This window comes from Dermacentor variabilis, chromosome 3, assembly GCF_050947875.1.
Source record: "Dermacentor variabilis isolate Ectoservices chromosome 3, ASM5094787v1, whole genome shotgun sequence".
Classification (NCBI taxonomy): domain Eukaryota; kingdom Metazoa; phylum Arthropoda; class Arachnida; order Ixodida; family Ixodidae; genus Dermacentor; species Dermacentor variabilis.
This window is the reverse complement of record NC_134570.1, coordinates 123964028-123988373: the sequence shown is the minus strand read 5'-3', so window position 1 is coordinate 123988373 and position 24346 is coordinate 123964028. Positions and strand designations below refer to the sequence as shown.

At 46.6% G+C, this 24346-nt stretch overlaps 1 protein-coding gene across 1 annotated transcript; it reads left to right on the top strand.

Annotated features, from left to right (window-relative positions):
• The first annotated feature begins 1598 nt into the window (after positions 1-1598).
• On the top strand, positions 1599-20179 carry LOC142574148 (uncharacterized). The gene is made up of 4 exons (XM_075683304.1): positions 1599-1737; positions 2541-3605; positions 19806-19961; positions 20030-20179. Exons 2-3 carry the CDS (start codon positions 2555-2557, stop codon positions 19955-19957), a joined length of 1203 nt encoding a protein of 400 aa, XP_075539419.1. The 5' UTR covers positions 1599-1737; positions 2541-2554; the 3' UTR covers positions 19958-19961; positions 20030-20179.
• Positions 20180-24346: the final 4167 nt, after the last annotated feature.

Sequence of the window (24346 nt, the reverse complement as noted above, 5' to 3'; positions counted from 1 at the left end):
GAAAGATGTGAAATTTCAAACCGAATGCCGTTTGCCCTTCGCCTATCGGCCGCCGCGCTCCTAGCCGGACGGTGACGTACACGTGCTAGTGCGCCTACGCACTCGTTGTTTGTGCTCTGACGTCGCTCGTTGTGACATGCGACTCCGAGCATTATTCAACAAAACCTCTGTTATTTGTGCAATATGTTGCTTGAATAGATGAATTAAAGATTAGAGGAATAATAATTCACACAAAACGATTGTCTGCTTGTTTCTTCTTTTTTTTTGTTACATCGCGCCAGAGCAAGAGAAATGTACTTCCGTTTCGCCTGCTTGTTCCCCCTTCATGCAGGAGCACGCGCTGACACCGAAATTATTTTGTACCGTGTTCCAGCGCGACATTAAACTCCGTCGTACGCTAGTGTCCGCCTCAGTATTCGTGTGGCACTGACTCCTAATCACGTGTCCTCGCGCAGCGCATGTGCGGGACGCCGTCAACCCAAGTGCGACGCCCCCCAAAAAAAAGCGAGGAGCAAAAAAAAAAAAAAAAAAACAATGAAATCGGGGCCCGTGACGCATGCGTCACGCGATCCACGAGCTCCGGTATGGGAGAACGCTGGGAATGAATTTCGCTTGCGGAGGCTAGACGGGGCAAGTGGAGAAAGCGTCCATGCTTGCGGTGATGCTCGCCTCCTGAAGTCATAGGTTTCTGGCGCTGAAATGTTTCTATCTCGGCTATTGATGAGCCGATTTGAAAAACTTTAGCGGTTAAACGGCCCCTAGAGAACACGTAAGAACTTTCAGCGTGTAACAAAAGTTTGCTATGTGGCCTGGTGAGCGGCCCTTTAACACCGACAATGAGCCCTCTACTAGCATTGTTAAAATATTGTGACTGTCGTTAACTTGGCTTTAACTTGGTTAATCTAATTTGTTAACTTGGTTAATTGGGAATTACTCAGTCCTATCATCTTTCGTGTCCCGGCAAAATAGCCAGAGAACATAGGCCTTTCCATCTTCCGCCCTCCATGACCAACACTCAGCCGCCCACCACATAAGTCTTTAAACGCTGATTTTAATGACCTCGTCTCGGTAGTTTTCATTGCTGGCTATCATTTTTATTGTCCGAACACTGCCTTGTTGTTTCATAGTTTCACATATTGTTCAACTGCATTCTCCCACTGTTTCTTTTGTATTTGCATTGTATTTTGCTGTACCTACAGTCTTTTCATATTTCTTTTCTTTTCATTCCATGTGTTTGTTTTCTCCTATTATGTCTAGCTCTCATTTAGCGTTTCTATTTGTGCGATTTCTTCTTCTTGCGTGTATTCTCCTGCAGTTCTTCTCTTTCAGGGTTTGTTTCTAATGCATGCGCGCGCCACAGGCTAGAGTTATTCCTGGCCGTAGTAAATAATTGAATTAATGATTTATTTATTTATTTATTTATTTATTTATTTATTTATTTATTTATTTATTTATTTATTTATTTATTATGCGCAGTAAAGAACTATGTAAAAGTACACTAGCCTCTTCATTTGTTGCGCGAGAGGAATTTTTCATTCCTTTCAGTGACGTGTTATGACCAAATCTCAAGCAAATTTTCTTCTTTTTTTCTAGGGTTGCTTCTCTGGGCTCTTCAACAAAAATTAACAGTGTACCACATTACCCTCATAAGCGCAATACTCTCCTCTGCAGGCTTGATTGCCTCGTCTTTTGCACCAAACATAATATGGAGGACGGTTCTACTCGGTGGACTGTACGGTGAGTCTAGTCGTTGAAAGAAAGACGCGGTTATAAATGTTTGATCTGTATAGAAATGAGTGCTACACTAATTAGTAGTGTACACTACTATACGAAACAGAATTTGTGTTGTATATAGTAGTGTACACTGCGATTACACAATTAGTTTTGTACAATAATGCAGTTTTGTTGCTGTCTGAAAGAAAAAAATAAATTCAGTCACATGTAAAATACCCCAGGTAATCACATTTAATTCCACTTATTTCTTGCCAAACGGAAGCTAATCCTTCATCAAATATTGCTACTGCTATATCCAATCAGGAATATTATACGGAAGAGAGATTTCATAGTAAAGCTACTTTTCTTCTGCGCCTCTGAATGGGACTGTAAAGTGAGCGCTGAAGTCTAAATTTAGCTGTGCCAGCTTTCCGGTGCGCTCGTAAATATGTGTTTGTGCATCTGAATTACGAATAAATTCAGTTTTTTTTGACGGCCCTGCAGTCTGCATTTCTTAAGTCACGAAAATACTTCAAGGCGAGCGAGCAGTAAAATACTCTGCACGAACAAGCGTGCTATTGCTATTGAGACATCTAGAAAGATAATTTTATTTCGTCAAATTTCCTTAATTACTGTCAAATTTTTTGGGGAGCTTATACATTGTCTACACCATTTCTGGCAGGAAAATCGGTAACGCAAGTGTTCTCACTGGATACGGCGGCTAGCTCAGGCCTATAACTCATTGATCTATAACTCAAATATTTCGAAAATTTCAATACCTATGTACGTGGAAATAATTTTACCGGGTATTCTGTCACTCTTTTCAGGTGCAGGATCAGGAATGTTAATAACCTCCCTCTCCCTTTACACTCTCGTCTATTTCGAAAACTACCGCGCCACGGCAACCGCTTTCAAGTACATCGGGTGGGCCCTGTCAGGTATTGTTGGCCCAACTTTAATGGGCTACCTGGCCGATAATTTCAACTGCAAAGCGTCGTTACTCTTGGCCGGTGGTATCAGCGCCAATGCAATACCTCTTCTCATGCTACTCAAGAACCCACGCCCGGTGAATTTGCCGGCTTTCTTACGAGAAAAGAAAGTATCAGTGACGGCAGAGCCAGGTCAAACGGAAGCTGCCTCACTCTCTTTTGGGTTAGGACTGAATACAAAAGCTCCCAGTAAACGCGCAAAAGAAGAGACAACAGCAAAATCATGTAGTTTATGGCATCAGTCGTTTGCAGAGATGTCCGAAGAAAAAATCGGGAATAAGCTGCCTGTGGCGGCAAATGAAACAGAAAATGAAAGGAAGCCTCAAACGCCCGTTAAAGACAACTCGTTGCCGGATCATCGAATGGCTAGGCGGTGCCAAGAAGACGTTCGCTACACTGAACAACTGGTGGTCAACGCCCCTAACTTCCTTGCGCACTGCGGCACGCTACTGAGTTCATGGCCGTTCTACGCGCTTTTGGTATCTTACGTCATTATTGACTCTGCGGCCAATATGCTCGACATCACCATCGTGGAGTACGGAGTCGACAAGGGCATCGGCACGCTGAAGCAGTGCAATCAGCTGCAGACATTCAATTCAGTAGGCCAGTTGGCGGGTCGCCTGGTCGTGCCATTCCTCTCCGATAAGTTGTCATTCAACAGGTGTGCTTTTACATCCGTCATCATCGCCTTAGCTGTGGCGTGCATTGTTCTCTCGACTGTTGCAAACACTTACGTGACGCTTGCCCTACTTATCGTAGCCATCGGAGTATGCGAAGGGTACCTTCTCTGCATCAAAGGAGTGCTGACAGCCGAATACCTGGGCGTGGAAAGCCTTGGTCTTTGCTGTGGCTTTCAAGGAATCTGCATGATACCGGTTACCTTGAGCGCTCCAGCTCTTATAGGTAAGCGTAGTTTTTCTTTGCTGAAGTCTATTTTACATTTTTATGCATAACGTAATTTTCCTGTTTTCTCTTGGTTATGGAAATATGAGGCACGTTCGCTGAGTCATGATTTCATGATTCACATACACGTACAGGTAGTGAATCGGCACGCTCAAAGCTTCACAGAACGCCATTGCCTAATAGGACGAAGCTTATTTTGTGTGTGCTTGTAAAACCAACTGTGCTCTTTCACATTGTCCTTTGTCTGTAAGCAACGTAATCTTAACGTAAGCCAGAGTTTCAACCAAACTGAACTACCTGATATATTTTGTTTCATCCTGTTCTTTTTTATTGGTAAACTGTTTTCGTCCACCACTAGGTTCGTGCAGAAGTGTCATATTTAATGTCACGTAAACAAAACTCACTTGTTCTATCAATCGCCCAGCCACAACATGGAACAATATTTTGCCTTTTTACATGTAGCAGCACATTTGTCGAAGGCATCCATGGTTCGAGTGTATAATGGTCAATCACATCATAGCTTGTCCGCCCTTTGTTTTTACAAAAGATAACTTCCGCGAGAAGTACGCTGTGGTTCATAATGCCCTATGCAGGCAGCGTACATGCTGTCACGCTGAAATGGTCTTGAACTTCGTTCGCAACTTATCTGCACAGCGAGCAGCAAATGTAAACTAAACGTAGAAATCTGAATCAACCGCACGAACATCATTCATCGAGCAGTAGAAAAATACGCTATAGCTCTGCTAGAGCGGCATAGAAAGAAGTTGGGGAGCGGTTGTGCTACTTGTACCAGGACACATGGACACTTTAAACAAATCAACCGACGCACTAGCAGTGGCATCTCTTAAAGGTCCGGTATTGAGGATCTTAAAAACCTTCCGCATATATCACGGCTCGAAGATTTAAATCACTTTGTGTTCAAGGTGAATATTCGAAATCATGTGTGTGAAATAACACCGTTTTTCGGCACCTTAGATTTCCATGGCACCGGAAGATGGGGTTCAACAGGGAAATTTGAAGGTTCATTCACGAAAATGCGTTGGCTAATAACAGTGCTTATTTTTAATTTCGATGGGTCTGGTTTGGCACCTTCCCCTCAATGTTTTATTACAACGAACTTGAAACTATGGAACATTTCTTTATATGGTGTCGTATGTTCTATGCGCACACAAAACCAGTTTTAGAAAGTCCCCTTTGGCAACTTGCATTGGTCATTACGCTTTCCTTTATACTGTCCCTTGGGTCGTCGGCACTAGGACACTGCAATACGAACGTATGTGATGCCACATTTGATTTTCTAAGCGAAAGAAAGAGACTGTCATGCTAATTCTATCATTTTACTCTGCTCAATATGCGCACAAATATATCAACTTCAAATGTAAAAAAAAGTTTAGCTTGCAAGTTTATATTAAGAATTAGTAGTCATTTAGTATCATTTTCTTAATTATAAAATTCAGTTTACCTTGATGAGCAAAACGAGAACAAAGTTAAAGCGGGAACCAACGTTTTCACAAGTGCACTTGTCTTTTTGTCGCCTTGAAAAAGACAAGTCGACTTGTCGAAACGTTGGTTCTCGTTTTTACCTTGTTCTAGTTTTATTCATCCTCTTGAATTTCGCTATCCCGCGTTCCACACGTTTTCCCCAAAATTCTGTTCTAGTATTTTCCCCTTTTTTACCTACAGCCGGCCCGATTCGGGGCCAACCCCCAGTGGTAGGCTGAGCTATATTCGTAGGCACCAAACCAAATCAAACTTCGCTCGCCTCCTTGCACTTTTTTCTTATGTAAGTGCCTCACGCTGCTTGTCCTGTTGCACACTGAACTGAGCGCCAGACAAGATTGCAGCAAAGAGTGAGGAGCCTCCGGGACCGCACCTTATCAAGCCTACTGAGATTCAGCCTGATATACGCCAGAGAAATAACTGCAGATGCAAGCGGTGGTAACCATCCTACAGATATCCTCTGGAGCTGGATTGCAGCCTAGAACAGCCACAGGCAACACCTATATTCCGTCCTTTACGAATTTCTCACTTCCACCTGGCCAAAGTCCTTCCACAGAAGCAATCTCGTGCTTCGACGTCAATCTGCCTGAACGTCAGGACGATTTTCTTGATATACCAGAATCTCCTGTTACTGTTCTCTACAGGAACGCTACCGCGAATTCTTCCGATGGTTCAAAAGAACGCACTGACATACCGCACGCCCCCTCCCCCCCCCCCCACCGCCAAGCGCTGCCGCGGATCAAAAAGGTCGCCCACGCCAGTGAACTAACTCTGTTCCAGTCGAAAACACACCTAAGCTAAACTGAAATATTAGGCCATAAGATCTTCAATCCGCTTCAATACACTAACGTTGAAGACAGCAGTTGAAGCGGTAGCTCCAGATGGAGTACTCCAAGTACGACCAAATGAGCGTTTTAACTTGTTGGTCGTGGATGCACGCAATGCGGAAGCTTCTGAACGCCTTCTGAAAACCTGAAGTATTGCCGAATTACCTGTTCAGGCATACCAGTCACGGCCCAGCTATTGTGGAGTAGGCTTCATGGAGGGAATTCCTGTAGGACCTAATTAAGTTGATATCTCAAGGGCTTTCTTCAAAGGGCTCCTGTCGAATTTGTACGATGACTTGGAGTGTAAGAAAACGTCCGTATTGGTTTTACCCCAAAAATTTGCCCCTGATAACGTCATTTTGTGCAACACATGTACACGTTAGCGAGTGTAGGAGTATATTGAGGCTCCGAGACAGTGCTCCAACTGCCAGCGTTTTGGGCACGTTGCTGGTGGCTGCAGGTTAAAAGCACGGTGCCCACGCTGCGGGGTATCCGCGACCTGTGAATGAAGTGGCCTGTAGAAATGAAGAGCCACCGCGCCCCAACTGCGGAAACAAGCATGATTCCACGTCTGCTCGCGGTGCTGTGTTGCGTAAAGAGAAAGCGATACACGATTACAAGATGAAAAACAACGCTGGATACCAATCAACAAAGGCCGCACTACGCCAGAAATAGGAAACTAGAGGTGTGGCAAAGCAAAAGCGCCTGCAGCGGGCAAAGGTACAGCCAAAAAAGCAGTTATGACCACACCCAATGCTCCACAAACGCAAGACACAAATGAGACATGTCTCTACCAATCCGCTCACCAGCTCGGACTCTTCCTGTGCGATCTTCCAGCTTGACCCTCCGAAAAGACACGGGTCTCACCGTGTCGTGATGGACAACGCGATTACGGCATTCTACAAGACCGTGAAAAAACACGTACTCATTGCTATCTGCGCTTGTCCACGCTGCTCTCAGTTTCCTCGACCTAATGTCCCCTCCAGTGGCTAAGGCCATCCTGACGCTGCTTGAACTTTTCTTCTGTTCTGACAAAATGGCGCTAACAGCCAAACCACCAACTTTAAAGAACATTCGAAACCAGGCCACCGTACTTCAATGGAATGTCTGCAGCATGCGCTGTCGTCTCTCCCACTTTGGATCATTTGTACACAAGCACGATTCAGACATATTTGCATTGACGTACAAGGTGTTTGTGGATGCTCTTAATCGAGCAAAATAACGGGGCACTGAACATCTTAAACCACCTTGAACTCATTTAACGGACGATATTGGTTATTAAAGGCTCCGGGCAATACGCCGCAGATTTGAGAGGCGTGCTCATAGGATATTGTCTGCAGAAGACATTCGTTACGCTAGGCGAATGCAAACACATATCCAACGTCACCTGGGCAAGCTGGACAGGAGGTTATGGCGGGTCTTCTGTTCCAACCTTGATCACCAAAAACCGCTGTCAAGAATATGGAGCATTGTGCGTGGCCTGAAAACCCCGCCGACTCAACTGCATCCTTTCAGTTCTGTTGCGCTATCCAGTTAGAGCAGCGAGTTGGATGTGGCGGAGACTTTCTGCTATAAGATCACTGCTGCAGCGGCGCCCGTATATTTGCCCCAGCAGCACACGAGGTTCCTGCAATAGTGAGCACTACTGCAGCGCACGAACCTTTTTGGATTGTGGAACTGCTTGGGGCGTTGGCGTTGGTTAACAAATCGACATATTCTAGCCCTAAGTGTGCCAGTTACGCCCAGTTATCACATTTAGGCGACAAAATAAAGATGTGCCTTCTTACCACGTTCAATTCCAGCTGTGAAAGTGGCCGCCTTGAAGGGATAGGATAGGAATAAACTTTATTTGTCCAACGGTTATTGATGTTGGTGCCCGGGGCTAGGCTGCCAGGAGTCCATTGCCCGAGGAAAATCTTTCGAGATCCTCGGCAACGGCCCTGGCCCGCTGGACGGCCCACTCCTGGTCTTCGGGTACCTGGCTCAGGAGGGCGGCTTGCCTTCTCTCACTGAGGCGCCCCGCTTCAGAGGGTCCTGATGTTGTCTTCTTCCGTCCTCCTTGTCCTTCTTCCTCATGGCGTTGGCACTCCCAAAGCACATGGGCCATATCGGCCCGTTCGTGTTTGCACCACGGGCAGCCGGGCGACGGGTGCAGAGCGGGCCACAGGCGCTGCAGGTGGTAGGGGTTGGTGAAAGTGCCCGTCTGCAACCGTCTCAGGTCGACCGCCTGGGACCTGTCTAGGCGCCCGTGGGGTTGTGGATATTTTTTTCGTTCTTTCCTATAGTGGCTAAGCACCTCTCTGTACGTTGCCGGAAACTCCTTGACATCGCAGTCGGCGTCCGCGTGATCCCCAGCTCCGTCCGCCGCGATTTGTGTTGTGTTGGCAACCACAGCGGCCGCGCCAGACGGAGTGGCCGTCGCCGTCGCCGTCACTCCTCCACTGGGGTCGCGCACAACAACGGCAGCGACTGCCCTCTGGGGGACCGCGTCGCGGCGGGTAAGCTGCGTCGCGACGAGGTGGGCGCGCTCGTTGTGGTTGGGTGGAGCTTCGGTGCGTCTTCGGCCGTTAGCATTGTTGTTGTCATTACTGTCGCGGCTGTTGTTGTTATTGCCAAGCTTCCCGACGTGCGCGGGGAACCACTTGAGGGACTCGTTTGTAATCGTGCCGAATCCGAAGTCCCCGGCCCGGGCGTTGAGCATGCGCGCCACATCGGCGGACACCCAACCTTTGGTGTAGTTCCGAATCGCTGATTTGGAGTAGCTGATAATCAGGTTATCCTCCGAACCTCCGTGGACTACCGCAAGGACTATGGCCATCTCTTCCGCTGCTTCGGCCGACGGCAGCTTCGCTGATGCCATGACTCTGATCGTTCCCTTTGTATCTACGACTGCCATGGAGAAGGCGGGCGCCGCCGCCGTCGGCCGGCCGTGTCGATGTTGCCGCTGTTGCTGCTGTCGTTTTTGTCGTAGTAGTAGTAGTGATGGTGGTGCAAGTAAGTGCGGTCGTCTCGCACATTCCCTTGTAGCGACGGTGGTGGTCGACGTCCCTCGTCGCCATCAGAGTCACCGACTGGCCGCGGGTACCTGGCTGCATCGACGAAGAGGACGCCTTCTCGTCTTCCATGCTTCTCGAGGATTGCTACCGCCCTGCGTATACGTCTTTGCACGTCATGCACCGGGTGCATATTCTTCGGCTTGTTTTCCGTCTGTATGGCGTCCCCGACTTCAGGTAGCAGTGATTCCTTCAATCCACGCGCCTCGTGATATCCAATTCCGAGCAAGTCTAGGATTCGTCTTCCCGTTACGGTGCTCGACAGCCTCTCCAGCTGCGCGATTCTCTGCGCCTCGGCGATCTCCTCGAGCGTGTTGTGTACGCCCAACTCGAGGAGCCTGTGGGTTGGCGTGTACTGGGGTACTCCCAGGGCGGTCTTGAAGGCCCTGCGGATGGCCACGTTCAGCTTGTCAGTTTCGCTCCTGTTCCAGTCGGCGTACGCGGCGACGTACGCTATGTGGCTCAGCACGTACGCCTTATAAGCCTCGTAACGTTGTGTTCCTTCATTCCTTTCCTCCTGTTCGCCACCCGCCGCACGAAGTGTGTGGCGACGGCCACTTTCTTCTGCAGTCGGGCAACCACCTCGTGGTTGGCACCGTTCTCTTCCAGCCACAGGCCGAGCACTCGCAACTTGGACACCGTCGGTATTTATTTATTTATTTATTTCAAGTACCTGCAGCACCCGAAGGCATTATTGCAGGGGGGAATGTACAGTGTAAATAAGCTCGACGAAATACAGAACTGGTCAACCAAAAAATAACACAACAATATAAAAATTCACGCCACTAAATGCTCAGCAGAAATGCTCTGAACGATGCTTCAGTGTGACAATCAGCAATTTCCTGCGGTAGCTGATTCCACTGTGATATTGTGTGTGGAAAAAATGAATGCTTGAAGACGTTTGTTCTATAAATGAGTTCTCTTATTTTTAAATAGTGGTCACTTCTGTGAGATAAGAAATGAGGAGGTAAAAGGTAAGTTTCTCTATCTATTTTAACCAGGCCGAAATAAATTTTAAAAAGCATTTCCAACCTCATGTTTTTTCTGCGTGTGCTTAATAATTCCCAGCCCAAGCTATCCTTAAGTGCTGTAATACTAGAACTAAAGTCATAGTTATTGCAGACAAAACGGGCTGCGCGGTTTTGTACATGCTCGAGCATATTAGACAGTTTTGGTTTGCGGGTCCCAGGCCATACAGGCATACTCTAATATGGGTCTTACGTTCGAAAAATAAAGTAGTTCTTTAATTTTGGGAGGAGCTAGCCGGAAGTTGCGTTTAACAAAATTTAGCATTTTACACGCTTTCGCTGTAACATATTCAGCGTGCTTAGTCCAAGTTAAATTCGATGAGAAATAAACGCCAAGATACTTATACTGAGTTACTCGCAATAGCTGGACATTGTCTACTGTATAATGAAATAGATGTGGATTTTGTTTACGTGTAAAGGACACGTACTGACACTTACAGGGGTTTAAAGACATTTGCCACCTAACACACCAGCGTGTTATACAGTCCAAATCGCGTTGCAAACACTCGTGGTCAGTGGCAGACCTAATGCAGTGATAAATCACACAATCATCCGCATACAGACGCACTTTGCATGACACAACCTGAGCAATGTCATTGATGTAGGCCAAAAACAACAATGGCCCTAAAACAGATCCCTGGGGAACTCCCGATGTAACATCAACATAATCAGATTGTGAGCCATTAACTACAACACGTTGCATGCTTTCTTGTAGATAACATTTAATCCAATCAGGCAATGAAGGAGAGATACCGAGGGATGATAGCTTATACAACAGTAAAACATGGGGAACAGAATCAAATGCCTTTTTAAAATCTAGAAATATACAGTCAGTCTGTATACCGAGATCGAATGAATGAAAAAGATCGTGGCTGAATTCTAGGAGCTGGGTCGAACAAGAACGACCAGACCTAAAACCATGCTGATATTTGCTAAAAAAATTATTGTTTTCTAGATGTTTTATTAGGGAACTGTATACGATGTGCTCCAGTGTTTTACTACACACACTAGTTAGAGAAATTGGCCTGTAGTTGGAGACAATATTTTTTGGGCCACTTTTATGGATTGGTACCGCGTTTGCAACTTTCCACTCCTTAGGTAAACAAGAAGTACTTAACGATTTCTCAAAAATAATAACCAGATAGTGGGCGATTGTCTCAGAACAAGTCTTTAACACATAAGGAGGTATACCATCAGGACCACTTGCAGAAGAGACATTTATATTGCCAAGTAACTTAAGTATACCACCATGTATCACGATCAGTTCCGGCATAGGTTCAAACACATTGTCGGGAATAGGCGGTAATTCATTCTGGCAGGGAGTTGTGAAAGATGATTGGAAATAAAGATTGAAGCAAGAAGCTTTATCGACATCATTAGTAAGAAGTACACTACCGTTTTTTAAGTTCGGGATGCCAACTGATTCTTTGCTAATCGTTTTTAAACACTTCCACATTTCTTTCGGGTTATTTTGTAACTTTGGGCCCAATGCTAAAAAGTATTCTTCCTTAGCAACCTTGTTTTTTACTTTTATATCTTTTCCAAGGGTTTTTAGCAATACAAATACAGAAGGGTTACGCTGCTTTCTAAAAGCATTCAGAAGGCGACGTCTCTTTTTAATCAATTGCTTGACTTCCCGAGTTACCCAAGGCTTATCACTGCGATTTTTTGCAGACAAATGTTTCCATGGAACATGTGTGTCAACCAGGTGCTTTAGTGTGGAGGAAAATGTATCCCATAGGGTATTGCAATCTGCGGACTGAGCTAAATGACTGAATTCCTGCAGGAATATAGCAAGATCATTAGACAATGAAACATAATTGCCTTTCTCAAAAAAGTATACCTTCCTTGGGTGATCATGTGCACATGAGAAGGGGACAATCTTCACATGCACCACAATGCAGTCATTGTCACTAATACCGGGAATTACGGCGTTAACAGACACAAGCAATGGCTGGTTTGAAAAAAGCAGATCTAAGATAGAAGAGCTATTCGGACCATACCTAGTAGGTTCAGTAACAAACTGATAAATGTCATTGGTAACTATTGCCTCGCGGAATGCTATAGACAGAGCGGAAGAATTAGCAAGGACAGGCTTATAGTGAACCCACCTCACGTCAGGCATGTTGAAATCACCGCCAACAATATAGTCATTATTTACTATAGAAAGAAACTCGGATAGGGTTGTGAAGGTCTCAGGCGATGTGGAAGCGGGGGAACGGTAAAAAGAGCCAACTGTCAGTAATTGCCCAGTTTCAAATCGGATATTGCACCAAACTGACTCGGGACAATCAGTTCGGATTAACACGGGAGATGATTGCAAGCACGAGTCAACAAGTAGAAAGACACCACCGCCATGCACATTGCGATCGGAACGGTAGACGTGAAAACCAGGCGGAAATACCTCGGAACTACCAACAGCTTCGTCGAGCCAAGACTCCGTACCTATAATCACGTGGGGTTTTACTGAAGAGGTCAAAGTAGCGAATTCATCAGTTTTGTTTTTTACACTTCTCCAGTTCACGACTAAAATGGTAAGCTCTGAAATTGGATGAGCGGAACGTCCCGTGCGCACACATTGCTTTGAGGACTTATTGTTCGGGTACCGCCCCTTCTGCTACTTTTTCAATTCAACAACAATATCCTGAGTTCCATCATAAACATAGCACTTCTTATCAATGAGTAGCTTATCTTATCGAAGTTTGAAAGAGCAATTCAATGTTTTTGCATAACTTACAAGTTTAGATCGCGCAAGCCTGACGTCAGGGCTGAGATCCTCACGGATCGCAAAGTTAGTACCCTTGAGCCTGATACCACGACATAGGATACGTTCCTTATCCTTGAAGATAACAAACCTTATAATGATAGGTCTGTTTTTGCTTCCTTGGGATTTACCAAGCTGATGAGCACGCTCTACACTTTCTGGGGTAACCTGTTCATCCAGTTGCGTTTCGAAGAAAGACAGTACTTTTTCCTCCGATACAGACCATGTCTCATCGGTTGAATCATCCAGGCCAAAAATAATGAGGTTGTTTCTTCTGGATCTGTTGCTCTCGCTATCAAGTGACGCCCTAAGCTTCATCATATCATGACGAAGGGCGTCGAGAGCGCACGGAGCTGAAGCTGCATTGAGCGTATCAATCTGTTTGAGAGAACGCATATCAGTTTCCAGAAGATTCACCCTGCCAAGAAGGGCCTGGACTGACGTATTCAGCACATTTTGTTATTCTTTAACAACTTGTATTTCTTGAAGAAACCTCGCCTGATTCGTTTCCAAGCCTTTAACAACTTCAAAAATTTCCGTGATTTTGGCACTGTCAGAACCTGTAGGTGCAGTATTGGTTCTAGGGCCAGGGTTACTCTCGATATCTCCCGAGAGCATTAACAGAACACTCGATACAGCATCAATAGCAGAAACCAACCCTACAAGGCACTTTCGCAAAACATATAGAAAGTTGGTGGGGCACGACACCGCTACTGTACAACGATTAGAACTACGATAACATTTAGCAGGTTGTAAGTAATTGACCTGTGCGTAGAACGGGTGTGAGAACATAGCCAGAGCAATGTCGTGCCCCAGGCGCTCAGCTGACAAGTGCTGCTTATATATCCGCCCCTCGGATCGCGTGACGCTGGAAGGCTTTGGTTGCCAGGTGAGAGCAGATGTCGCAGTCAGTCTTGGATGCTGGCACGGAATTGGTTGGGAGCGGTGAAACTCAGCCGGAACATCGTCATCGATGAAGCTCGTCGAAGGCCGCACCAGTGGCAAGGGAATGCCCGGCGTAGCGAAGCCCCCGAAGGAAGCTTTCAGGAGGGACAGCGCCAAGACCTGTGCGTAGAACGGGTGTGAGAACATAGCCAGAGCAATGTCGTGCCCCTCCCTCGTTGTGCCGCGGACTCCCAAACGACGGGCGTCTAGCACGCCCTGCGGAAGGGGTCCTTTCTTGCGCGGCCTGTGGAGCAGGATCTTCGACTTGTCGGGTGAGCAGACGAGTCCCGTGTCTTCGAGGTGCCGCTCCATCTCCCGGACGGCCCGCTGCAGTCGGTCTTGCATTCGCCGACGCTCGTGTTCTCCGTGGTCCACACCGTCACGTCATCTGCGTATATCGTATGATTGATGCCCTCTATGGCGTTATGACGCTCCGGCAGGCCGATCATGACGAGGTTGAAAAGCATGGGGGAGAGTACGGAGCCCTGCGGCGTTCCCGCACCACCCATTCGGACCGTTCGTTGTGGGGCCCCGTCGATCTTGACTGTCGCCTCGCGCCCATTCAGGAAGCTGCCGACATATCGGTGGAACCTCACCGCGAGATTGAGTCGGCTGATCTTGTCCAGTATGGCCACGTGCTTCACAGTGTCGAAGGCGCTCTTGAGGTCTAGCCCGAGCAGGGCACGCACGTGCGTGCTCGGAGCGTTCACGACCTGTTCCTTGATCTGCAGCATGGCGTCCTGCATGGAAAGTCCCTTCTGGAAACCAATGATGTGGGTGCCGAAGGCGTCCTGATTCTCGAGCAGCGTCGTCACCCTGTTAAGGCATGCATGCTCCATCACTTTCCCGACACAGGACATGAGGGAGATCGGCCTCATGCTTCGTACCTCCAGCGGTTTGCCCGGCTTTGGTATCAGTATAATGTCCGCGGTCTTCCACTCTTGCGGAATTCGGCCCTCCTTCCAGTACGCGTTGATGTACTCGCAAAGCTTCTCGATGGCGTCGTCGTTCAGGTTCCTCAGGATTTTGTTGGTGATCCTGTAAGGACCGGGCGCCGAGTTGGTCTTCAGTAGCTGAAAGACCGTTCTCATTTCCCGCACGGAAAAGTCCGCGTCCAGCTCCTGGTTGGGAGCCCCGTGGTACTCGCCTAGTGCAATATAAGTGACGTCGTACTGATGCATTTCTCTAAACTTTTCCTGATATTGTACGCCTGAATGACCAGTGACGCATGCCTGCTATTACTGCGGTATAAAATTATTGTTTTTCCAACGAACGCCTGAACCCACACTGATTAGTGTCTGCTGGCGAAGAGCGCAACGAGGGTTTTCGGTGAGGGACCTTTAATGCAGGCTTTATCTTATTTTAACGCAACGCTGCGCGTTTGCCCGGTGCGTGTTATTCCGCACGTGCACGGGTACTGATAGACAATCGTAACTGAACATGGAACAAACCGCTTCTTCTGCTTTATCGTGGAAATTTTTCTGAACCTGTTTCCGACGTTTCCTTGTCTCCTTTGCAACTAGGGGCTGATAAGACCATCTTTGTTCGTGATCAAAAATGATGTCGACTTCGAGGCTTTTTCGTATATTCTTCAGCACACGCGAAAAACGGTGTCCATACGGTACCACAGCAACTTTATCGGGCTTCTTTTTTTTTTTCTTGCGGACACAGCTGCTGTCGCTGTGATTCAGCTTTTCTGATACTTTTGTGGAAGCAACAATATGACGCCGCTTGTATGGCCAGCACCCTTAAGTCGTGACAGCTAGCTATTGAAGCAAGCCCCGTTTTGTGGAAGCACCATTTTGTCAGTGCTGAGGAAATACAAGCATAAATATATTTTTTTACCGGTTTTAGTAGTCTGAAGGAACATTCAAAATGAGTTTTTATTATGCAGAATGGCACTTCGAGCTAACAGGAAGAGCCTGAAATTGAGGGTAAATGTCTAAAAATGCCAGTGGTTGTTTTTGGCCCTTCACATGTAAACGTATAAACTTCAAGCCTAAGCATCTCACCCTAAAACTTTTTTATCCTATCAGCCATACTTCATGCAGGATGGAAGCTTTCAAACTAAACCACATAATACAGTAAACTCTCCGTTGCAGGAACGTCGGTTTAACGAATATTTCAGAATAACTAACTTCTAGAAAATCCCCTGCAGTTTTCTTATGCATTCAATGCAAAAATCTCTCAGTTAAACGAATTTCTGAACAGCGAACATTTACGTTCAATGAACTTGACCAGCGGACCCGGGCTCATTTTTGAAATCAGCTCAACGAAGTTTTGCGCTCTGCAGCGCTGGCGTAGCCGACGCCCGCCTCCTCCAAATCACCCCTCCAGCGGCAGCTATGCGCAGAGTGACAGTGCTGGTTACCTGTGCTGAGCACGCAGATCTGGAAATTTATTTCAGTGTTATAGTCTCGAAGCAGAAAAGTGTGACGAGGAGGATGCACTGGCAGAGGCAGATTCAAATCGTCTAATTCCAGCCGAGACTGTAGGCTAGCTTGCAATGTTGCGAGACTTCGTGTCTCAGCAACAGACTCTGCCAGAGGAAGTGCACAAATACATCGACTCTCTGGACAGTTTTGTTAGCTCTTGCACTAAGAGCACCAGTGTAAATGAAAATTACATTTTTCTTTAGAAATAAGATATGCAGCAACGTAACTGTTGCGCACTTCCTATATATATATATATATATATATATATATATATATATATATATATATATATATATATATTGATGTACATAACTAGATAAATTTCATTTCACACTTCTGACTCGATGTCTGCTGTGACCTATGCTGTTCCATATTCTAGTTAATATTAAGTTTAGCGAACTTTCAGTTAAGTGAACTATTTTCTTGGGTCCATTGAAGTTCACTCATGTGAGAGTTCACTGTAGTCAACACAAGAAAATCACTGATGATTATGATACTCCCTAATGCGAAATTCTAGCGCAGGTAGAATTTCAAGTTCATTGCCTGCAAAACATGGCGACCTTCAAAGCGCTCCATGCTTAAGTTGTTGCCAGCACTTTTTTTCGCGTTTACTACGCCATAGCTATCCCGTGTTTGCTAGAACATGCGATTCAAATCTTCGAGAACTTCAGAGTGCGCAAGCACAGGCACTACTTGCTTGGCTCTGCCTATACCGCGGATCGGCTCAATAGCAGGAACTGTTATAATGGCTCAAGCTTATCCAATCTCCACTTACATTACCACCGACACGCTTAGGGCCCACATTCGTCAAGTTTCACGTATGCAATAGAACTCTCTAGCCTGCCTTCCAGAACGACAACCACAGGCGTCACACTCCAACATGCTCAGCATTGATCATGCCTCACTATCATCGGGCTTCACTCCCTCGGCAAGTTCACCCTCCGCTTTGTGGTGTTCATTACACCCTCAAATGCGTCTTTCCGTTCCAGGGATAAGAAAGAAGACTCGCCTGCCTACCTCGTCCTTGAAGAAAGCACTTCTGGATTGCTTGCACACTGTCTACTTTGACCGAGTTCACATATATACCGATGGCTCTTACACTCAAACCAGCTCCATTGGCGCAGTGGTTATACTATCATCATCAGTGAGAATCAGATACTAGGTTTCTCACGTCACATCATCAACCGGGTTGAAGCTTGTTGACCTCCGAGGTGCCGTTGAATATATTAACAACCGACCGGCTAATTGGTGGGCGATATCGTGCGACTCGAAAACTGCCCTACAATGTCTTTTGTCAGCTCTTCATCGTGGGTCCTGTTAACAGCTAGCGTCGGAGATACGTGAAACGCACCATCATACAATCGCAAAAAGACAAGACGTCGTGTTTCAGTGGCTGCTGGGTCATCGCGGAATCTCCGGCAACGACCTCGCCGACGAAGCTACTACGAAAGCACACGAAGGAGCAAACCTTGTTTCTGTACCTTTATTGATGATTGACGTGGCCCAACACCAAAAGCAAGCTAGCGCAACGTATGACATTATAGAAGTGGCACATACCTTAATTCACCCAGCATCGATTGTACTCCCTCAACCCATCTTTGCAACTGCGCCTGTTACCTGTGCTTCCGAGAAATGAGTAAACAAGGACATGCCACTTACGCTTGGTCGTCGCATTCCTCAATGCATATACGTGTTTGATTGGAATGGCAGATAGCGCCGAGTGCGGTGTCTGCGGTGTCCAGTAGACTATAGGATATCTACTGGGCTTCTGCCCATCTTTCGCAAATATAAAAAGACCTCTTCACAGTTATAAATCATTTAGATAGAAAACCGTTCACCATGAACAAGATCTTCGGACCATGGCCTCACATATCACAGCTACAAAACGCCACAAAAGCACTGGTGTGATATTTAAAAGCTACCGGATTGAGTGACCGTCTGTGACACGTACTGAGTGACTGTCAGTGGATATAAAGCAGAAAACTTTTGCCACGTCGGCGATATCCATAATGGACTTTCTGTTCTTTTATAAATATTTCCCTCTCCTCTTTCCTTCCCCCGATGTAGGGTAGCCAACCGGGCTTAGTCATGCTTAACCTCCCTGCCTTTCATTTATCATTTCTCTCTCTCTCTCTCTCTCTCTCTCTCTCTGTATGACCGCAGCTCTATACGTGTTTTGATTTCGCCATATATTGCCTCACGCGGACAATCTGTCTGTGCGGCAAACGGGGCGAAGTTTGGCGTGTCTGCCTCGCTAATCGAGAGAACGCGAGAGGCAGCGTGTGGGTGCGATTCACAGCAGCCGCCGCAGACAGACCTCCGCTCATGCAGCACTTTGTTTCCATAGAGAAGATGCGCTCTACTCTAGCGCCATATCGTAGCCATCGTCGCCACACAGCTTGTCTTGCACGGCACTGTGATTTTCCTCTCACACTTTCGTTTCACCAACGATGAGAAAGGCCCTTTGTCGCGGGGAAGTAGTGCCACAAGTCTCAGCGGCGACAACACCCAATGGAGCTTAACATCGAGCATCACTAGCAGCCGCTCTTCATCATCCCTTGAAGGCTCAGTGATCTCCGTCATGCACGATAGTATCGCAGACTGACCTCAGCAGCTGACGCCATGAACCAGCGTAGCTCTCCCCAGCTCACGCTACCCTGGCTCCCCTCGGAAACGCAGATAAAATCGCCCACGCAGCTGCGCATGCCGCGATCGCCGGCAAATCCGCGCATGCGCAGTCTCATCTTCCTTCCGCTCTTTCTCCGCTTTCCACCTCATGGTTCCGCTGCACCCTCCTCTTGCACTTTCCTCCTCGTCTCTTCGCTATCGGCTTTCTTTCATCTCCCGCTGCGCTATGCGTTCGCTTTCTTTCTTTTCGGCGCTCGTTCACGCGGTTACGCCGACGCCGGCGACGCTCGCCGCAGGGACGGGCTATTAAGAGCTGCACTCTAAAATATTTAGATAGCCACCACTTGTATCAGAATCAAGAGAACAGTCTATTTGGCGACGAAAAATAGCGCCAAGTATAGGTGCCGCTTTCAATCCTATGCAGACCCACTACTTTTGAATATAAGTATAACCCTGCCATCCGTTATTAGTTGGTGTTGAATAAGCTTCTACAGATGCAAGAAAATTTTCTACGGAACTGTTGCAGGTATCAGGAAATTTCTTTTCGTCGGTATTCTCCGTAATAATTTTTTTTTTGCTCTCTCCCCTAGAAAGCTATCTTGAAGTCTGCGGAGAAATGTATCGTCAAGAATCAAGTCTGGAGAATACATCTGCTGAAGAAAGCACTGTTGTTCGCGTCCTAATATCTCGTTCCCTGGTTCTCGTAGAGGTTGGCCCATGTTAGCTGTGACACGACGTATGCGTTCGCGTTGTTTGAAATCCGTCAGTATTATCCTCGTGAAGTGCTGGCCCACCGTATTGCTAAGAATATTTACTTGGGAACACGCAGCGGACATGAAAACACGCGCCTAACTTATTGTGGCAGATTAGAGGAGGTAAAAGGCTCTAACTGCCAATATTTACGTGCCTGTATACGCAGTCGCGCACTGAGTGGTTGCCTGAATGACATATTTATTGGGTGACTCAACTACACCCCTGAGCACTTATTTTGTTATCTTAATAAGCATTTTTCTCTTATAGGCTACTTCCGTGACAAGCTGGGGTCGTACGATAGGTTTTATTGGATGCTGGGAGCAATGAAACTTCTGCCAGCCCTTCTCGTAGGTGGTATCGCTGTGGCTGACAGTCTCCATAAGAAAACATGGAACGTCGATCACGGACGCAAGCTGTGAAAAGGTATTGTTATTTTCTAAAGAAACTGCAGAAAAAAGCTTCAATGTTTAAAGTCGATTTCATCGACGCAGGTGGGCCTCTTCTGCGCCTGCTGACTGGATTTCAAAGAATCTAATCAACAGCGACCAACATTCTCGATATGGTTTTTAGAAAAAATATTTCTTTGCTCGGAATAAAAGAAGACTCATGGTTAGAGATGGACATGGGCCACAAAATCACGACTTGGCGCGGCCTGAGCCTGACTTCAGCAGATGGAATAACTGGTCGCCCGGGCTCTGTCGGATGTGTTAGATCCACACCCTGGCCCGGCCCGCTGTAGTCACCGTCGAAGAAACATGCCTACCCTATGCGATGCCATAGTGGAGTACACGGTAACAGAGACTGAACGCATATTTATTATGAATAATCCAGTCTTCTCACTTTCTTGATTGCAGCCCATCATCATCGTAGATGCCGTAGAAGTAGACACAGATACCCGAAGCTGCTCTCATAAGTTATGTTCATTATGTTTTCCAAAGCCAGTGCGGTTTCTTTAAAGTGATGGTTAGGCAATGAGTTCCGACACGAATAGGTAATCAGTAAAGAAAGAATTTCAGGTAAATCCTCGTTTTACCGAAGCTGTCTGTGGCTAAGCTCCCGGGATTTCTTCGTGGCGTAACGTCGATAGAGAACTATCATCTATGGCTCATAGCACTAAATGCAATGGCAAGGTGATTCTGTTGTGCAAGCTGGCGCGGCGACTGCAGCTTGACTGTAGCTTACGAAGAAGGGAGTGACATAAATACACTTTCATATGTAAAAGAAGAACCCACCTAGCAATTTATTTGTACTGTGACAGTGCTGTGGGAAGGTCGCGTATAGTGAGGACTCCTGAAGAGCAGGGTCCATACGAGTTGCTGCGAGTTTCTTCTCTCTGGTCCACTCTTCGTAGGTGCACTAAACAACCGTGCAAGCTATGTTGCAGGCCATGGAAATTAAGGCTAATAATTAGGTAAAATGCGTGTGTCCCGCAGGGGCGTCTGTGTAAGCACGCGTTTGTTCTGTGGCGAAACCACACACCCGAGGACTTGAGGGTTGGACTCTCCTGCCTGTACCCGTGTGTGGGGAAAAGGGGATCCAGGGGTTGAGCCGAAACATGTTGTTCAATCCTTGAAGGCGCCTTGGCGGAGGCAACACGCCTATCTGGGCTCCGCTTCACACAGACAACCGGAAGCAGCCTTTTTCTGTCCTCTATTCTTCGTCTTTCTCCCTCAGTTTCAATTTTTCCTTTGTTCACTTCTCCTCACTTCCAAATTTACACGGCCCAGTGGCTAACCTTATGTGTCGTAACCACCCCTGGTTATACATATTGGGTTATAGCAGAGTTGTAGAACTGGCGCACACAGAACATAGGCCTGTCGCATCCCCATGTTGGGCTCCGTGGTGGGTGACCCGCACCACTGCTGAATATATATGTATACATATATACCTGGGAACTGTCAGGGTCGTCTGCTTTGCGCGAGGCTCAGAACCGTACTGTTCCCGTGGCCCTTCTCGCGACTCTTAGTATTTACCCGGGAGCGCAAGTTTATGTATTATTTATTACAAACGATGGGCAGAGGCAGGCAGACACGATAAAATAAGCAGACGATGCGCGGCTCGGTGCTTCTCGGTAAGTTGTGAAAATCTTTTTCCGTTTTCTTACTTTTTTCACACAAGTTTTAACTGCTGCTCAGATTCGCCGAATATATATTGTGTACCTAGGCGCGTTCAAGGCCGCATGCGTGCCTGAGATTCAGGAACCACCCTGTTAGGACCACTGAGAATTGGCACTATATTATGCAGCCTGTGACGATCCGCAAAACTCTCAGAGGACGGATAAACCAACGGATCTCTTAGACTGGAAGGTTAAAGAAAAGGGCTTTGCAATACACCACTGAGATACCTTGCACATACTTTCTAGTGGCAACACTAGAAAATATAACGCGGACAAATTCCTAACATCTGCACCATGCCGCGATGACATCGTAAAAAAAATTGAAACCAGATTCTCTTTTTGTAAGCCTACATACACAGAAGCTTGTTTATACAGATCTCGCAAACGTATTCCGGGAACCTAATGCGTGAATAGATGTTAGCACTGCAAGCGCCATAACATTACAATTGCTCAAGAATTGATCCACAGCAACTTACGATGCGCGCTACTAAAACGGGTTTTCTTTGATGATGCAAAATTTATTCACATGAGCAACAGAGAAAAAGTGACCAGAATGTTTTACAGTATTCACGCACAGAATAAGGAAAAAGCACGTAGCGACACGACTTGTAAAGCTAACACACAGATTTTTATCCCTTCAGAACTATCACATTTGCGTTCGTTCCTTTCGTGTACATTTGAAGTTATTCGTTCTTGCGTATTTTACTTTGTATTCCCGGGAATTTTATTGCGAACGCCGGGAAAACAGGGTCGTCAATTGCTTCCACGCGCGAAATGAGCAAACCACGTCTGACTGATCGGAGACGGCGGTACTGTTGGTGAAATGAGGCATAACATTCGTGACTTCCTAGCGTATAGGCCTAGAGCCTTGCCGTGAAACTAAGAAGCCAGTTCCCCGATTTCTTCCTTCTCATTAGCTCTGGTAAAAACGCTGCCCAATGCTGTAGAAAGGCCGAAGACACCTAGGAACTGCCAGGGTCGTCTACATTGCGCGATGCGTGGAACCACATTGTGCTGGCGGCCCGACTCGCCACTCTTAGTATTTACATGGGAGCGCAAGTTTTAGTATATATACAAATGACTACAAGAGGCAGGCAGACACGGCAATAAGCGGACGATACGTAGGTCTGGGCTTCACGGTAAGTGCTGAAAAAAGTTTTCCTTTTTCGTACTTTTTTTCACGCAAGTATTAAGGGCTGTTCAAATTTGCCGAAAATATATCAGAGGGCGGATAAATCAACGGGTCTATTAAGCATGTAGGGCCCTCTGAGCTGTACTTTTCGGCGATCAGGTAGCTGAAGTGACTAGCGCAAGAGTGAACACGGGACACTAAAAACGCGACAAGGGTGTGAGACCGGGCCCGCTGTTATTCCACGCTGAAATACCTCTTGCGCTGGTCACTTCAGCATCAAATGCGAACTAGCTCGGTCTCACACCCTGATAAGGTAGCTTCGCACCCTACAGGATTATCTGGTTGAGTTGTGTCGGATGCTCGGTTGCCATAGTCCGAAGTTTGAATCCTTCCACGATTTTTTTTTTTTGTCATCCGACGATCGAGAGATTGAATTTCACCTCCTCCATTCGACTACGTCTGCAGGCTTGGAGTGACGCCTGACACCGACAAAAGATACCTAGAGCGAGTGGGGCTGCACTAATCCAGGTACATCCAAATTAGGAAGGCTCACTAAGCTTCCACAACAACAGATCACCAGAACAGAAATTGGCCTCCCCGGTGCAGTATTCGGCCACTCCCTACATCATGCTTCCTACAAATAACCCATGGCCTTCAATCCCCAGCAGCTGCGGAGCATCTGACCAAGGCGGCGGTCAAACCGGTAACACAGCAGAAGCTGCTAAGAGTCTCTGGGCCCGGACAGGCCAGCAAAGGAAACTGACCCTGGCAACCTTTAACACCCGAACTCCGTCGAGTGAGGCTAGCTTAGCAGGACTCTTTCAGGAACTATGAGACATTGCTTGGGACATCACAGGCCTTAGTGAGATTAGAAGAAGTGGTGACGCTTATACAGTGCTGACTAACGGCCATGTCCTCTGCAATAGAGGTCTCCCAGAGAAGAATCGATACAGGGTAGGATTCCTAATCCATAAGGACATAGCGGGAAACATTGACGAATTCAACAGAATAAATGAGAGGGTAGCAGTAGTCGTTATCACACTTAAAAAGAGGTATAGATTAAAGGTAGTACAAGCCTACGCTCCAACATTCAGTCACGATGATGATGAAGTAGATCAGTTGTATGGAGATTTTGAATTAGCGGCGCGAAAAGTGCAAACTCAGTATACTGTAGTAACTAATGCAAAATTAGCGAAAAAGCAGGCTGGTAAACAAGCAATTGGCAACTACGGCGTCCATTCTAGGAACGCTAGAGGAGAAATGCAGATAGAATTCACAGAGAGGAATAAGCTGCGAATAATGAACACTTTTTTCTGGAAGCGTTGCAACAGAAAGTGGACTTGCAAAATCCCTAATTGTGAAGGAAGAAATGAAATTGATTTCATACTTTCTGCCGATCCCAGCATAGCGCACGATGTAGAAGTGATACGTAGGGTAAAGGGGAGTGATCATAGATTAGAGAGGGCTAGGATTCACCTCAATTTGAAGAGAGCAAGAGTTAAATTGGTCAAGAAGAAACAGGCCAACCTGGAAGCAGTAATGGTAAAAGCAGATCAATTC